The 14,705-nt window shown below is 37.5% G+C and overlaps 5 protein-coding genes across 5 annotated transcripts; 2 read left to right on the plus strand and 3 right to left on the minus strand.

Moving 5' to 3' along the window:
- Window positions 1–3,766: 3,766 nt before the first annotated feature.
- On the plus strand, window positions 3,767–6,237 carry LOC103324596 ((3S,6E)-nerolidol synthase 1-like). The gene is made up of 7 exons (XM_008226667.2): window positions 3,767–4,083; window positions 4,161–4,443; window positions 4,524–4,902; window positions 5,004–5,222; window positions 5,317–5,455; window positions 5,551–5,799; window positions 5,873–6,237. The coding sequence occupies exons 1-7, from the start codon at window positions 3,901–3,903 to the stop codon at window positions 6,161–6,163; spliced, it is 1,743 nt and encodes a 580-aa protein (XP_008224889.2). The 5' UTR covers window positions 3,767–3,900; the 3' UTR covers window positions 6,164–6,237.
- A 69-nt stretch (window positions 6,238–6,306) lies between these two features.
- On the minus strand, window positions 6,307–7,648 carry LOC103324597 (uncharacterized). Its single transcript, XM_008226668.2, has one exon. The coding sequence runs from the start codon at window positions 7,564–7,566 to the stop codon at window positions 6,421–6,423; it is 1,146 nt and encodes a 381-aa protein (XP_008224890.2). The 5' UTR covers window positions 7,567–7,648; the 3' UTR covers window positions 6,307–6,420.
- Window positions 7,649–8,292: 644 nt separating this feature from the next.
- On the plus strand, window positions 8,293–9,638 carry LOC103324692 (transcription factor DYT1). Its single transcript, XM_089047879.1, has 4 exons — window positions 8,293–8,660; window positions 8,779–8,952; window positions 9,053–9,229; window positions 9,349–9,638. Exons 1-4 carry the CDS (start codon window positions 8,466–8,468, stop codon window positions 9,418–9,420), a joined length of 618 nt encoding a protein of 205 aa, XP_088904005.1. The 5' UTR covers window positions 8,293–8,465; the 3' UTR covers window positions 9,421–9,638.
- Window positions 9,639–9,714: 76 nt separating this feature from the next.
- LOC103324599 (uncharacterized) lies at window positions 9,715–10,838 on the minus strand. The gene is made up of 2 exons (XM_008226669.2): window positions 10,308–10,838; window positions 9,715–10,068 (listed from the first exon to the last, which is right to left on the minus strand). The coding sequence occupies exons 1-2, from the start codon at window positions 10,732–10,734 to the stop codon at window positions 10,013–10,015; spliced, it is 483 nt and encodes a 160-aa protein (XP_008224891.1). The 5' UTR covers window positions 10,735–10,838; the 3' UTR covers window positions 9,715–10,012.
- Window positions 10,839–11,610: 772 nt separating this feature from the next.
- On the minus strand, window positions 11,611–13,170 carry LOC103324600 (uncharacterized). The gene is made up of 2 exons (XM_008226670.2): window positions 13,036–13,170; window positions 11,611–12,796 (listed from the first exon to the last, which is right to left on the minus strand). Exon 2 carries the CDS (start codon window positions 12,750–12,752, stop codon window positions 11,790–11,792), a length of 963 nt encoding a protein of 320 aa, XP_008224892.2. The 5' UTR covers window positions 12,753–12,796; window positions 13,036–13,170; the 3' UTR covers window positions 11,611–11,789.
- Between the last annotated feature and the right edge of the window lie 1,535 nt (window positions 13,171–14,705).

Below are 14,705 nucleotides of genomic sequence, written 5' to 3' on the forward strand. Positions count from 1 at the left end.
ATAACAAAAAGGCTTTTAACTTCTTTTAAATTACAAAACTACCATTGATTTCTTAAAACGAATACAACCCCAAAAGCTCATAAAAAAAACCCAAAACACTCAATAGGACATCAAAGTAATTTAATAATCAAAACTAAATTCAACAGGGCCAGCTGTCATTTTTTGGGTTTTTTTTTGTTTGTTTATAGAAATTAAATGGTGTAGGGTTTATCTATATTATTAGTGTTAAGAATGGGTATATGACTAAATATCTCTAGTTGTATTGCTTTGTTGATTTATTATTATTGGAATTGGATTGCTATTTCTAATTGCACTTAGAGCATCCACGATGATGCTATCTATTTCTTAGCTAAAATTTAGCTAAAAATATAAGAAAGCTATTTTAGGAGCTCTCTAAAAAATTTCAACTCCAACCATACTCCCTAATTTGGAGAGTCATAAACTATAACTATTTTTTGATTGATCCATCTCTATTAAAAAATAAAATAAAAAATAGTTAGCATTAAATAAATGTTTGAAATACTCATTAAATAAATCAACATTGAATTATAGAGAGCCACTAGGAGTCCTTTCTCTCTCCTCAGATTTAGGAGCTCCTAGAGGACTCCATATTTTAGGAGGTGGATAGGAAGCATGGTTGCAGTTGCATTTTTACAATTCCTCCCTAAAATTTGTCTAAGGAGGTGATTTAGGGAGTCCATTGTGGATGCTTTTACCAAACCTGTAGGAAAAAATTGGTAGACAAAATTGGGGAGGCGGCTGGGTGTGGCGAGGAGAGAATGGGTGATGGTTGTGGTTTAAGTTTTTTATTTTTTATTTTTAATTGTTTTAAATTATTAGAATATTTAATTATGATTTTATCTATGTGGAGGTGAGCTCCACTTGTCATGTTGCTGCTCATGTATACGAAATTATAAAAATATCCTTGCTACATCATCAAAGTTAACTGATTTTTGAATGGAATTGACAGCATGGATAAAGTGAGTCACCAAACCTCGATCAAGAGATGAAAGTGAGCCATTCTGAATTGGGGGGGAAGGGGGAGGGGAGCAAAATGGGATTTGATTGAAGTTTCATGGGGCATTAGTGTAATTAAGCCTTTAATTTTAAGTGGCAATCGTAGTGGTTTTCAAATCAAACACTACATACCATATAGTAGTACATTATGTGCCAAACATGTTTCTTTTGAGAGTGCCAGGGGAAAATGGAAGTATTATTGTGAGTGCAAACACAGTTAATTTTAGGGGTGTGCAAGATTCAATTCAATCCAATCCAATCCAATTTTAATCGATTTTGATGATTGGGCAGATTGGATCGAATTCTTAATTTCAAAAACTGACATGATTGGATTGGATAGCAGATTTGCTTGTGAGGATCAAATCAAATCTAGTTAGTTTTATGCTTATTTTGTTCATTAAGTAATTTTCATTAAGAAAGAAAGTTATAAACATTTTAAGTAATTTGATGGAGTTATATTTAATATATTATAAAATTAAAATAAATTTCTCTAGCATTTAATTTATATTTTACATTTACGTCTATTAAAATGTTTAATTATATTAAACTTGGCGATAAATGTTTCATATTTAATTATTATCTTTTCCTATTATGAAAACCAATCATCCAATCCAATCCAATATCAATTGGATCAGATCAGATTTAATTTAAACCTCTAATATGATCAGATCGAATTAAAAAATCATAATCTAATCTATATTGAATCGGATACAGATTAATGAAATTATATTGGTTTCAAATTGATGTACACACCTAAGTTAATCTTTGCAAGAATTGTCTCATTGATTTTAAAGCCTAAGAACCAAATATTTGTATTTTGGCCTATTGATTTTGATCATGAAAATATAAATTTTTTTAAATGTAAAAATTTGGTGTAGAATAATAACTAAAATTAATTTATTTCATATATTTTGTAGAAAATATAAAGAAAAATTTGCACAATAATTTAGGTCATGGCCCCCTCGTCATAAATGCAATAAGAAAAGCAGAACCGCTACAAAAGAGGGGACCAAAAGAAAGAAAGGAGGCCTAAAATACAAGGCAAATAGAAGCAATCGCATTAGCAACTGTGGGCTTGTGGCACCAATAAAATATCCAAGTTGTCGAATTGAATGGATTATGGACCAGCACACCAGCACACAGCCCACGAGAGGGTCTCTTTCTTTGTCCAATAGAAAAATGTATTTCACACCCCAAAAACTAATGGTGTATGTGTCCGTCGTTTTATTGCAAAAACGTAGTACAAATTTATAAATAAACCCAATTCTAGACATGTATTTATAAAAAAACTCAAGCACTATTTAAACATAGAAACACACCCAAAATCAACCCCAAAGTCAACTTTTTGGGTATGTTTATAAATGGGTTTTGAGTGTGTGTAATGATGGGTTTTGGGTGTGTTTATATGTTTAAATAGTGCTTGGGTTTTTTTATAATTTCAACCCCTATTTTGGGTGTTTTAGTAAAACTTCCCAAAAACAAAAATGTCATTTCAGAGTGTTCTGTGGTCATCAAGAGGAGATTTTATAATTTAACTTGAATATTTTTCGACAGAGAAAAGAAACACGACAACATTTATAGCTAGTACGAAGATATTTGGGTATGAAAACAGGTAAGTTGGGCAGCGTGTTTATAGAAGCTTCTTTCAATACATGACATTGTCTTCTCCACAACCACAAACAATATATGTATACAAATGGAGATGGAGATGGGAGCAATGGCTTCTATTATAACAACAAATTTGATTCTTTCTTGGATTCCTTGTATAATATCTCATAAATGTACTGGCTGTTGTCACTTCCGAATGTACTATATTTAACATTCAATGCATTTGTTGTCAATGAGTTTGCCAGATTATGGAGGAGTTTTCACAATTCACGTGGATTGATGATGCACACATATCTCCTCTTGAGCATTTCCAAGGAAAGAGGCAAATGAAATAAACAAAATTGTACTATAACAACCTATGTGGCATGTTGTTGCCTACTCATTTGGTTACTCCAAAGAATTAGGCAATGTAAGTCTACAAACTATTATTATAATTTTTATTTTTATTTTTTACATTTACTATTATATTTTAGGGACGTGGATTGATGATGCACACATATCTCCTCTTGAGCATCTCCAAGGAAAGAGGCAAATGAAATAAACAAAATTGTACTATAACAACCTATGTGGCATGTTGTTGCCTACTCATTTGGTTACTCCAAAGAATTAGGCAATGTAAGTCTACAAACTATTATTATAATTTTTATTTTTATTTTTTACATTTACTATTATATTTTAGGGTTAATTACAGTTTAATATCATGTGGTTACACCCTTAAGACATGTTAGTCCATATCTTCCCATTTTTACAATTACAAATGTCACGTAGGTAACTAACAGCGAGATCTAATGGAAACCCTAACGGTGAAACTACATTGTAACAAATTTAAAAGACCAGGGTATGTGATTGTAAAATTTGAGACGATAGGGACTAACAAATCTTAAGGGTGTAACCACGTAGTAGTTTACTGTAATTAACCCTATATTTTATAGAAAGTAGGTGAGAGAGTGGAGATGGTATTTTATTATAGAAAGCAAGTGGGGCCCAACATACCTCTTTACTTTGAAGTAGGCAATATTGTCTTGTTGGGGAGAGTAGGGAGTTTGTAGCTACACGGTTAAGAGCAATTATTCATGCCCTCTCAATTATTATAATGCGTAAAACACGTTTCTTTTGCTTTTAGTTTGGCAGATGATGTGGAGGAGTTTTCACAATTCACGCAGTGCAAATCTTCCTCTTTTTAATGAGAACCCCAGAGTCACTGACACTCTCAAATTAAGCAACAGAAACAAACTGAGAAAAAAACAGGATCCTGCTGCAATTGCTCAAGTAAAAATGGCTTCGTTTTCTAAGGCCATCTTTGCTGTCTGTAATGCTCCAAAAAAGATCCCACATATTCAGCTTACACCTAAGCCCTCTTCTGAAAAAAGGAGCACTGCCCAAGATCATGGCTTGCTTTCAACTCCCTTGCACCTATTAACCGACTCCGAAACTAACTATGCTAATACAATTACTAGGGTACGTAACACTTGCTCTTTGCCTTTTATGCATTTTCCTTCATGCCTAAAATAATTCTTTGCTTTTCTTGCAAGCAGGACGATGATGACATTTGTTTCCTACATGCACTAAAGCTGGACGTGTTCAGGCATGTACTGAGAAAACTAGGAGAAGAAGCAGTTGAGGGTTTGAACATGATCGATGCTGTTCAACGGCTGGGTATTGATCACCACTTTCAAGAAGAGATTGACCAAATTCTTCAAAAACAGCATTTGATCATCACCTCCGGTAGTGCTCATGGAGCTGATCATCACAGTGATCTTCATGAGGTGGCAGTTCGCTTTCGACTGCTCAGACAACAGGGTTACTTCGTGCCTGATGGTAGGTATCATACGTATATTGGTACTCAGTACTAGCCAATCATTCGACTGCTCACCACATGTATAATTTTTGTTAAATAGATGTGTTCGAAAAATTCAAAGAAAGCGATGGAAGCTTCAAGCAAATGTTGAGTGAAGACATTAAGGGATTGATGAGTTTATACGAAGCTTCACAGCTAAGTATAGAAGGAGAAGATACACTTGACGAAGCTGGACAATTTAGTTGGCATCTCCTAAATACATCCTTGTCACATCTTGATCATCACCAAGCTAGAGTTGTTGGAAACACATTGTCCAATCCCCATCACAAAAGTTTGGCCACATTCATGGCCAAGAACTTTTTCTCTACTAATTCCCGAGGCATGAATAATCGATGGTTAAATATCTTACAGGAAGTGGCCAAAACAGAATTTAGTATGGTCCAGTCCCTACACCAGAAGGAGATTGTTCAAATTTCCAAGTAAGTTAATTGACAATATAATTGATGAGGACGTACGTAGATTATATATAATTGGACCCCTCCAGCTAATTAATCAATGTGTCTATTTGAATCTCAATTAGGTGGTGGAAAGAGCTGGGATTGGCTGAGGAATTGAAGTTTGCCAGAGACCAACCAGTTAAATGGTACATATGGTCCATGGCATGCCTAACAGATCCAAACTTGTCGGAGGAGAGGGTTGAGCTCACAAAACCCATATCATTCATCTATTTGATTGATGACATTTTTGATGTTTACGGGACGCTTGACGAGCTCATTCTCTTCACAGAGGCTGTCAAAAGGTATATTTCATAAACATGCCTCAACAATTAAATTTAATTAATTTCACAAGTTTTGCCCATTGACTGATCAATAAATCGTTGGATGCTTCTGCAGATGGGAAATTGGTGATATAGAGCACCTACCAGACTACATGAAAATATGCTTCAAGGCTCTTCACGATATGACGAATGAAATCAGCAGCAAGGTCTATCAGAAGCACGGCTGGAACCCGTTACACTCTCTAAGAAAAACGGTATATAAACCAACTGTGTGATGATTGGCTGATTATCAATTACCAGTATAATTAACTAAAGATTAGTTAATTATTCAATTCTATATTTCATGCAGTGGGGGAGTCTGTGCACTGCATTTTTAGTAGAAGCAAAATGGTTTAAGTCTGGGCATTTGCCCAAAGCAGAAGACTACTTAAAGAATGGGATTGTTTCTTCTGGGGTGAATGTGGTGATGGTCCACATTTTCTTTCTCTTGGGTCAAGGCATAACCAAAGAAAGTGTGGAGCTGTTGGATGAAACTCCAGCTATCATATCTTCTGCAGCAGCAATTCTTCGGCTCTGGGACGACTTGGGAAGTGCAGAGGTAAGCACGCTGTAAACATGTCTTGTTCATATCTCTAGCTGTAAATGTGCTTATGTAACTATATTGATTGTAGGATGAGAATCAAGATGGGCACGACGGCTCATACATACGGTGCTACTTAAACGATCACCAGGGCTGTTCGATTGAGGACGCACAAGAAATTACTACTAATTTGATTGCAGAAGAATGGAAGCGCCTGAACAAAGAATTGGTGTCTCCTAATCCATTTCCAGTCGCATTCACCAACGCTTCCCTTAATCTTGCAAGAATGGTGCCATTGATGTATAGCTACGATCAAAACCAACGTCTTCCCTCGCTTGAGGAGTATATGAGATCGATGCTGTATGAGACTGAATCTGTGTAATATATATTATTCTTCGTTTCTGGTCAGCTGTGTAATTTATATAAATAAAATAAAATGTTTATGCATCGCACAAATATGTCTAGTAAATTGCAGAAGGATAATAGAACAATATTAAAGGTATTTTCAGGTGAAAACTAGGCTAATTCAGAAAACAAAATCGATCAAACTTCCACTTCAAAAGAGTTCCACATTTCCTTACCATTTTGTGCTTTGAATCATATAATTTGCAAAACAGAACAAACATCAAAAGAAATACATTATTCCTCTGTAGGCAACTTGAGATTATAACGCCGGTAACTATTTGACTTCCCAAGTTTCACAAGCTTATTTGCCTCCTCAATCCTAGAGGCCTTAACCAGCGCATCTACCACAATCTGCAACAACGCTGCATCCACGAGAAGGCGCCTTTTGAAAATTTCCTCCCCGAGCTCAATGGCAAAGTCCAAATCACCCTTCTCACAAACAAAGGGAAGGAGCCTCTGGAAAGTCCATTTCTGCGGAGCACAATTGCTCCGGCCCATTTCATGGTACCACTTCGTAGCTTCTTCCAATTTCCCCTCATCAACAAATCCCTTGATCAAGGCATTGAAGCTAAACGTATCAGGTTTTATTCCCTTGTTCTTCAATTCCTCAAATAACTCAACCCCTTCTTCAGTTCTCTTCTCTGCAGCCAACCCCAGCAACTTGGCATTGTAAGACCTAACATCAGGAACAACATTCTTCTCCACCATTCGACCCCATAGCTTCTCAGCATCCAAAAACCGACTATTTGCATATAAACCATTCAAAATCGTGTTGTACGTGATGGCATCCGGCTTCATGCCCTTCTTCTCCATCTCACCCAGCATCGAAACAGCGGAATCCAACGAACCCATCTCACAAAACGCCTTGATCATAGTATTATACGACACCACATCTGGTTCAATTGACAACTTCTGCGAGACCCCTTTAAAAACCTCATCAACCTTGTCGAATTTTTTGGAGTTAATGCAAGCCGCCAAGAGGGCGTTAAAGGACAACACCGTGCGCTCGCAGTTTTTATCAGGCATTTCGTCGAACACCTTCTGGGCATTTTCAAGCATACCGGCTTTACCATAAAGAGAAACTAGTCGGACAGCGAAGCCTTCATTGGAGAAGTCCGGGTACTTCTTCAGGTCCTCTAGGATCTCTTCGATCCACTTGAAACGTTTTGCGGCGGCGAGGCGGCGAACGGCATCCTCGTAAATGGGGGTTTTGGTTCGGAAGCGATAGAGCTCAGAGGACTTCTTGAACTTCTCGACGAGGCGTTTGAGGTTGCGCTCTTTGTAGAGGTCGGTGGAGATGGCCTTAATGCTCTGGCTGGTAGTGGGGTTGAGTTGGGTGCTGGAACAGAAGGCCCGCTGGAGGATGCGAGAGAACGACATCGTTCGCCAGTGGTGGTGGCTGACTGTGGGGTTTTGGGTTTTGGCCCTTTTGTGGGTTACCGATAGTAAGGTAAGTAAGAGAATGAAAAGCAATTTTAACCGAGTTTCTAACTGTCAGTAGATTTTCTTACTTTTTTTTATCTCTTTGTTTTCAGGATCCATCGGACCCAAAACAAACTTGTTGGGCTGAAATAAAATTGGACTTGGTTGAGCTGGGTCAAAGAAGGTTAAGAAAGGCCAAGTTTCTAGCAGTCCAACAAGTTTGTGCGGGGGTGTAATGCTGTACCAGAAAATAAAAGAAAAGGTGTAGTCTATATGTCTGGTGCTCTAACAAACTTCATTCGTTTGTACTTTTTCCAGTCAACAAGGACCAACAGGCATGACATGAACATTCAACAGAAAACACAAAAACCAGATTTTTTTTTTTTTTTGTTCCTCATTCAACATGTGAATGAATGCTAGCTGTTGTTGAGGCTTCTACTTCACTTCTTAGCTCAAATCCACTATGAAAAATGAACCCTCTTATCATTCAAATCTTTAAACCTTTCCATTGATTAATTTAACGCTCCAGATTATTGCAGAAAACATACAACTGTAGAAACTACTGATTAAACCAAAGCCTACCCAACCCAATTGCAATAACACAACTGAATGGTCTATAAGACTATAACTCTCTCTCTCTCTCTCTCTCTCTCTCTCTCAAGTTTAGTTAGTTGGACTATAAGGAACTGTGCTTCTTGTGAAACTCTTAACTGAAGCATCTTGGTTGCTCCTCTCTCACACAAAATGAAATGATTCCCTTGTGAGGAACAGTTATATAATTCATAGCCAACATTAGTCTCTCTCTCTCTCTCTCTCTCCCACTTATCAAACTTAAGTTTCATCAATATCTCCAGAACATGGAGTTTGTAGCCTCTTCCTTGGATGAATTATGCATAACTGAACAAGGTAAAAGAGGGGGTAGGATGGGTCATCGGAGTCACAACAATGACGACGAATACAAGTCCAAGAACCTCCACGCCGAGAGGAGGAGACGGCAGAAACTCAGTGAACGCCTCCTCACCCTACGTGCATTGGTCCCAAACATTACAAATGCAAGTATTCTATTCATTTCATATCAAGTTTCATAATTAAGGCCAATACTTTTTTCTTTTTTTTTATTCAAAGGTGGAGAGAGTAAAAATCTAATTCTTGTTTCTTGTCCTGTCTCAGATGAACAAAGCAACTATTGTTGAGGATGCCATCACTTATATCCACGAGCTGCAGAAGACTGTGAACATACTCAAAGACCAGCTTTTCGATATGGAAGCATCAGAAGAAGAGGCACCGGAGCAGAAGAAAGAAGAAATTCAGGCTGCAGAAGAGATGAAGAAATTTGGGATTCAGGTTTGGACAAACAGCTAATAACTCTGCACATTTGATCTCTTTGAAACATGGGAGTTCTTCTACTTATATTTTAAACGTTGGTTGCTTCTGGTGTTGGCAGGCAGAGGTCAATGTGACTCAGATAGGTGGGAACAAATTTTGGGTGAAGGCAATCCTTGAGAAGAAAAGAGGTGGGTTCACTAAACTGATGGAGGCCATGACTGCCTTTGGCTTTGAACTCACTGATACCAGTGTCACTACCTCCAATGGAGCAATGCTTGTTTCATCTTGTGTCATGGTAAGTCACCGCATATCAGTTCCAAGAAACTCACAACACAAATGAATATACTTTGATACAAAAGCACCACTTTACTGAATTGAGCACATGAAATTAATATCAATTCTAATGATTTTCAGGGATCCTACTGCGAAACGCTTGAAGTAGAGCAAACCAAGGAATTGATGCTAGAGATCATCAATAGCACATAGAGAAAATGGAAGCATAAGATATTCTAGTCTATTTACCCTGGAAATTAACAGAGTTTTCTGTTTTTTGTTTTCATGACTTGTTGATTTCAAGTCAGAGGTCAGATTGGAATTATTTACTATTTAGTCAATGTGTTTGGTAGCAAATGGTAATCCAGGACATCATTTATGCTTCATCTTCATATATATTGTACTGATTAAAGAAATGGCAAACTGCTGGCCTTGAGACATTTGGTTAGGAACCAACAGAAGGGACAGAATGATCCCACTAAGGTGGTCAACAATCTGGTTGAGACATAAACTCAAAAGCAAATACCACAAAACAGCTAACCAATATTACAGGCTTAGTGACCAAGTAACTACTGAGACAATATAAAACCCCAAAATTTCCAATCCTCATCACTTTTTCCTTGAGGGAAATCCCAAAACTTTGTCATTTGATTCCAAAACTTACACTCAATTTTCCCTTCTTTTTTTTACAATCTTAACAGCTTCTATGAACATGACACCTTTTTTTTCAAAATTGAAAAGCACAAAAATCAAAACCAAAAACAAAAGAGGAGAAAATTATCTGTCAACTGAAAAGATCAATCCTTCATCTCTGGGCCTGAAATCCAATCTTCCTCCCACCATCCTTCTTTGAGAAAATTCCTGCATTCCATGTTTGAATGTTTCTAATGTTAATTTTTTTGACCCCTTAATGCCAGAAAATTCCAAGAATGGATGGATTTAATCAAATAGCCAATTGGCCTCTGTTTGGCTGCCAATAAAAGACTAAAAGGAGGGGAAAATTGAAAATTGACAGCTTTACAATTTCATATCAAAGATCAGTACCAATCTATGTGAAACTGTAGAAAGAAGAGAGAGAAAAAGATGGAATTTTTTAGTACCTTGAGCTTCAGGCTTACAGACAGGAGGGTCTTCAAAGAGAGACAGAGAAAGCTGCTTATGGGCAACACCAATGTCAAACAAAATTAGACCAGAAGATGGATCACTCACTGAAATTCCCTTCACTGGAAGCCAGAGAAAAAGCTCTTCTTGGATCAGACCCTCCAAGCCTCTTAGACCACCATAGCTGAGATTAGCTCTGACTATGTTCTCAAAGTAGACCCTGGTCTCAAACTTGGTCATGCATGAACAGTCTAGATGAACCTCCAGGCGACCCATCGGGTCAAGATTGTAAGACTTTACATTGTCTGGGAAGAGCCCAGCTGGAAGGCCTTGGCTTTGGAGGAGGTTGTGGAGCGATGAGGTGGCTGTGAGAGGAAGAAGAAGGAGGAGAGAGAGAGTGAGCAAAGATACGGGTGTCAGAGACATGGTGTGAAGGAAGGAAGGGACTTTCGAAGGACAGACAAAAGCTGAACGTCTGAGGTTTCAACAAGGGTTTTTAATTTAAGGTTTCGTTTTGGGAAAGCTACTACGATGCTATCATAAAATAATTGATAATTAATATTATAATACAGGATTCCCAAAAATAAGTACAATATTTATTTAATTTCCACAAATATCTAATGGTCGACCTCACCTGATGTTGAGTATGTACATGAACTAAAAAACGGGTCAACCATTGGATCGAACTTAATTCGCTCAATAGACCATCTTGGGTCAGGCTACAATCCAAGCCTGGAGGACTGGACCAATCCTAATAGTTAATACAAGGTCAGCCCAACCTACGAGATTGGGTTGGTTCAGTGTTTCGAAAGCATGCCAGCTGGTTAAGGTAGCGTCTGCCCTTTATATTCGAGTTCAATTCTTCTTCCGATACATTAGAAACATTAGAGTAACATTTAGAATTTTTGTTTTCATAGCCATCATGCTTCTAGATTATAAAATACAAAACAGAGTAACCTTAAAGCTTATGGATTTATGAGTAAATTGTATAAAAAAAACCTACCAAATAACAATATGTTCATCTGCTAGACTGCTTGCATAATGATACTTTGGTGCATAAATTTCATTATTCTGGGTCATATATTTAAGGAAGAAGATGTCGATGCATCAGGCGGCATAATCAAGTCCTAACCATCAAATCTAATGTATGCTTTCCTTAATGGATAATTATCATTGTAACTTCACGCACACATGCTTTCATTTGATCCATGCTAAGCTAATGGCACTCTCCTAAGTTTGCCTGCTGCTGATGATGCCTTAACTGCAGTCATTATCGCCTTAACAACAATATAATCCAAGGCATTAAGAAAAAGAAAGAGCCATTTAGAAAATTTTGTCCAACATAATTATTCATCCTTACAAACCAAGACTCTGTGACAGAGAAAAGAAAACATGTGTGCCCAAAAAGTTGCTAAAAGCTCTTACAATCTTCAAAACAACTTGAATTTAGGCAACAATAATGAATCTTCCTCCTCATGCTCTCAACCCTGCCTATTCTGAGGCTGTTCTAGATAATGTCTTTCATAGGCATAAACAGATCCCCCATAGTAACTCTCTTCATCTCTTCTTTCTCCATATGGATTTGAGCTTCCAAAAAGATAATCTGCAGTTCCTTCCCATGGGTTGCCGTATCTTCCCTCCCCAGAAAACCCTTGACCAGTATCATTCCCTCTCTTAAAATCACGAGACAGGCAAGGCCAGTAGCCAAATAAACTCTCACAAATGTCCATGGCTTCCAATCCATAACCACTAGGAATTTGATGAGCTTGCTTCTCATATCCATGGCTTACAGACCAAAGATTGTGTTCATGGTCACTTCCCTTACTTTCTTCAACTTCCTCAACTTGATGATCAGGCTTTCCCTGGTCAGTGCTCTCTTGACTTGGCTGATCTTCCCTGCTCTCTTGGTGCTGCTTCTGCTCTTCTTCAATAGCCTGGATTGGTTGGCTTCCATTGATGGGTTTTGCTGCTTGCTCATTAATTTGCTCTTTATTACCACCCAATGGTGTGACAGACACAGATCCACCATTCATAGGATAACAAGTTTCATCTGAAGGTGAAAGGGGCTTGCCATACACTTGAGCAAGATCAAAGCCACCATCATAAGGTGTAGGATCATATTCTTCAAAACCAGGCTCATTAAACTCAGATACAGAGTAAGAGATCAAGAATTGAGTATCATAACTCTGCTCATAAAACTTTGGGTTGTATTCAATGGATATTGGCTTGCTACAGCAAGGAGAGGCAGAGTACGAATGAAAAGCATGAAAATATGGGGTTGGATTATACTCAAGGAAGTTTTGAAAGCTTGGTTCATAGCTAGAATAAGATATTGTTGGCCCTTGATCTGGTTGAAGTGGAGCAGAAAGATCATCAGCATAAGGGGTTAAATAATACTCACCATGATCATCAGTCTCGTAGTAGCTGGAGCTGTAGAATGCCATTAAGATTTGGCAAATACTTGTGGAATGAGAGAAAGGAAACTGCACTGAGAATTCAACAAATTTTCTGCATAATAAGTGAACCCAAAACTGTATCTTTCTATCTTGTTATTATATTCACACACACAAATCTTATCCAATTGGGAATAAAATGTGTGCGCAAGCAATTCATGTGCAGGAAAAAGGGAAAGGTGGGTGCACTAATTATTGTCAATAAGCATTAAGAAACTGGGAGATATCAGCATTTAGATCGTGGTTCCATGGCCATATGATTAGGGAAGATTACCTTTAGCCAGAAAGTGATTGAGATGTGACTGAACAAGGAATCTTGAGAAATTTCGCTTGAAAGAGATGACATCTCTGTTTCTTTTTTCTTTCACTTTTGTAATTTTGGTTGCACAGTTTTTCTTTGTTTTGCTTGGGAAGATGGCAAGTGCACATGTGTTGTTGTTGGCTTGTCAATATCATGGTCCCACTGAAAGAAATGTGGCACATCCCATCATCACTTTCGACCCTTGGATCATGCCATAATTTCCAGAACAGTTAATAAAGGAAGGACTTTTGATTCAGTTTTTAGTTTTAGTGCCATTCCAAATTAGATGATGACTTAAAACACCATGTGTCTTGAGGGTTACAGTATCATTCGTGTTATTAATTCGAAAGATATAATATAGATGAGCGATAAGATTAATGTCAAAATCATACTGAAGTATTTTTCGTTGTCTAATCATAAAATTAATTAATTATTTTTAAAATTACTACAGAGTGTTACTATTTGATGCACTGCGAGAAGAATGCACAAAGGTTTTTTTTTAAACTGAAATGGATGGACTCTAATTAACCTCATATTATGAGTTTGAATTTCTTGATTAAGAAGTAACACACGTATTTATCGCACTAATTAGAGGTACAACATGGCCTAGACCAAAGGCCCAATCTTAAAAAGAATTAAGAAAACTTAATTTAAATCACATGACCATACAGTGACAGATGGCCCAATGAAAAATATCAAAAGGCCCAGCTCATTTTAACAATTGGATCAGAAAATAAAGGAAAAGATAACCAGAAAAGGCCCAACTCATTTTTGGGTCGAGAGAATCGGGAACGTGGCCTAAATAAGGTTTTGACATATGGTTTCTTCTCCAAGTAAGAAGCGTTGACTTAATAATAAAATCTGAGAGGATCTTTTGTGAAGGAAACAAGTTAAGAAGTATCAATCAAATCAAGCATGGCAGGCAGCTGCCCTTTACGTATTCGCTACTTCATTTTCTGAGTACTTACAAGATTATTAGGTGCGTATTACATCACTGAAATTGTCGAATCCCAGTCGAAGAAAATGAAGAAAAGTCCTAAAAACTGGAGTATCTTTAACTAAACAAAATCTGAGTGAGAGTAAGGGGTCATGTGTATATGATATTGCGAAAACAAGCCCTCTTATTTTATGATTAATACTTGACCAAATCTTATAAACAATAGCAGTTCAACAAACAACTTGTTTATTTTATGCCAGGAGACGTCTGGACACAGGGAGGTAACACACAGCTAAACCTTTGTTTATACGTTTGCGCTGTTTCATTTTCTTCCTATTTAATATATGTGTATTAGAGGGGGATCCGAACACACATGACCTCGGGTGTAAAGGGAACTGCTTGAGCTACAAACCCCTCATAACTTTGATGTGCCTTTGGAGTTCAATTCTTGGACGAAAGCATTACTGACTTAATTAAAGTGGCAACATAAATGACAATATTGTCTCATCTTGCTTCCCATGGTTACAAAAAGCTGTTGTATGTGACCCTCCTTGTCCTTGATATATATGCAGGGACAGGGAGGGCAAGTTACTTAACCGTCCAACTTGTTCCTCCTCACCAGCCACAGAAGCTGCAACACTTTAGAGTAAACCTAATCTTGAAGAACTCATGACCGTCCTGTGATGTGGGTTAAGCAATTTATTAT

This window comes from Prunus mume, linkage group LG3 (genome assembly GCF_029339155.1).
Source record: "Prunus mume cultivar Tortuosa linkage group LG3, ASM2933915v1, whole genome shotgun sequence".
Taxonomy (NCBI): domain Eukaryota; kingdom Viridiplantae; phylum Streptophyta; class Magnoliopsida; order Rosales; family Rosaceae; genus Prunus; species Prunus mume.

Excerpts from the sequence above, each read along its gene's own strand:
- LOC103324600 (XM_008226670.2), bottom strand. The coding sequence starts at position 12,752 with ATGGCATTCTACAGCTCCAGCTACTACGAGACTGATGATCATGGTGAG.
- LOC103324596 (XM_008226667.2), top strand. The coding sequence starts at position 3,901 with ATGGCTTCGTTTTCTAAGGCCATCTTTGCTGTCTGTAATGCTCCAAAA. Across the intron at positions 4,084-4,160 it reads ATGCTAATACAATTACTAGG|GACGATGATGACATTTGTTT; the intron begins GTACGTAACACT and ends TCTTGCAAGCAG. Across the intron at positions 5,800-5,872 it reads ACGACTTGGGAAGTGCAGAG|GATGAGAATCAAGATGGGCA; the intron begins GTAAGCACGCTG and ends TATTGATTGTAG.
- LOC103324692 (XM_089047879.1), top strand. The coding sequence starts at position 8,466 with ATGGAGTTTGTAGCCTCTTCCTTGGATGAATTATGCATAACTGAACAA. Across the intron at positions 8,953-9,052 it reads TGAAGAAATTTGGGATTCAG|GCAGAGGTCAATGTGACTCA; the intron begins GTTTGGACAAAC and ends TGGTGTTGGCAG. Across the intron at positions 9,230-9,348 it reads TTGTTTCATCTTGTGTCATG|GGATCCTACTGCGAAACGCT; the intron begins GTAAGTCACCGC and ends AATGATTTTCAG.
- LOC103324597 (XM_008226668.2), bottom strand. The coding sequence starts at position 7,566 with ATGTCGTTCTCTCGCATCCTCCAGCGGGCCTTCTGTTCCAGCACCCAA.
- LOC103324599 (XM_008226669.2), bottom strand. The coding sequence starts at position 10,734 with ATGTCTCTGACACCCGTATCTTTGCTCACTCTCTCTCTCCTCCTTCTT. Across the intron at positions 10,069-10,307 it reads CTGTAAGCCTGAAGCTCAAG|GAATTTTCTCAAAGAAGGAT; the intron begins GTACTAAAAAAT and ends CATGGAATGCAG.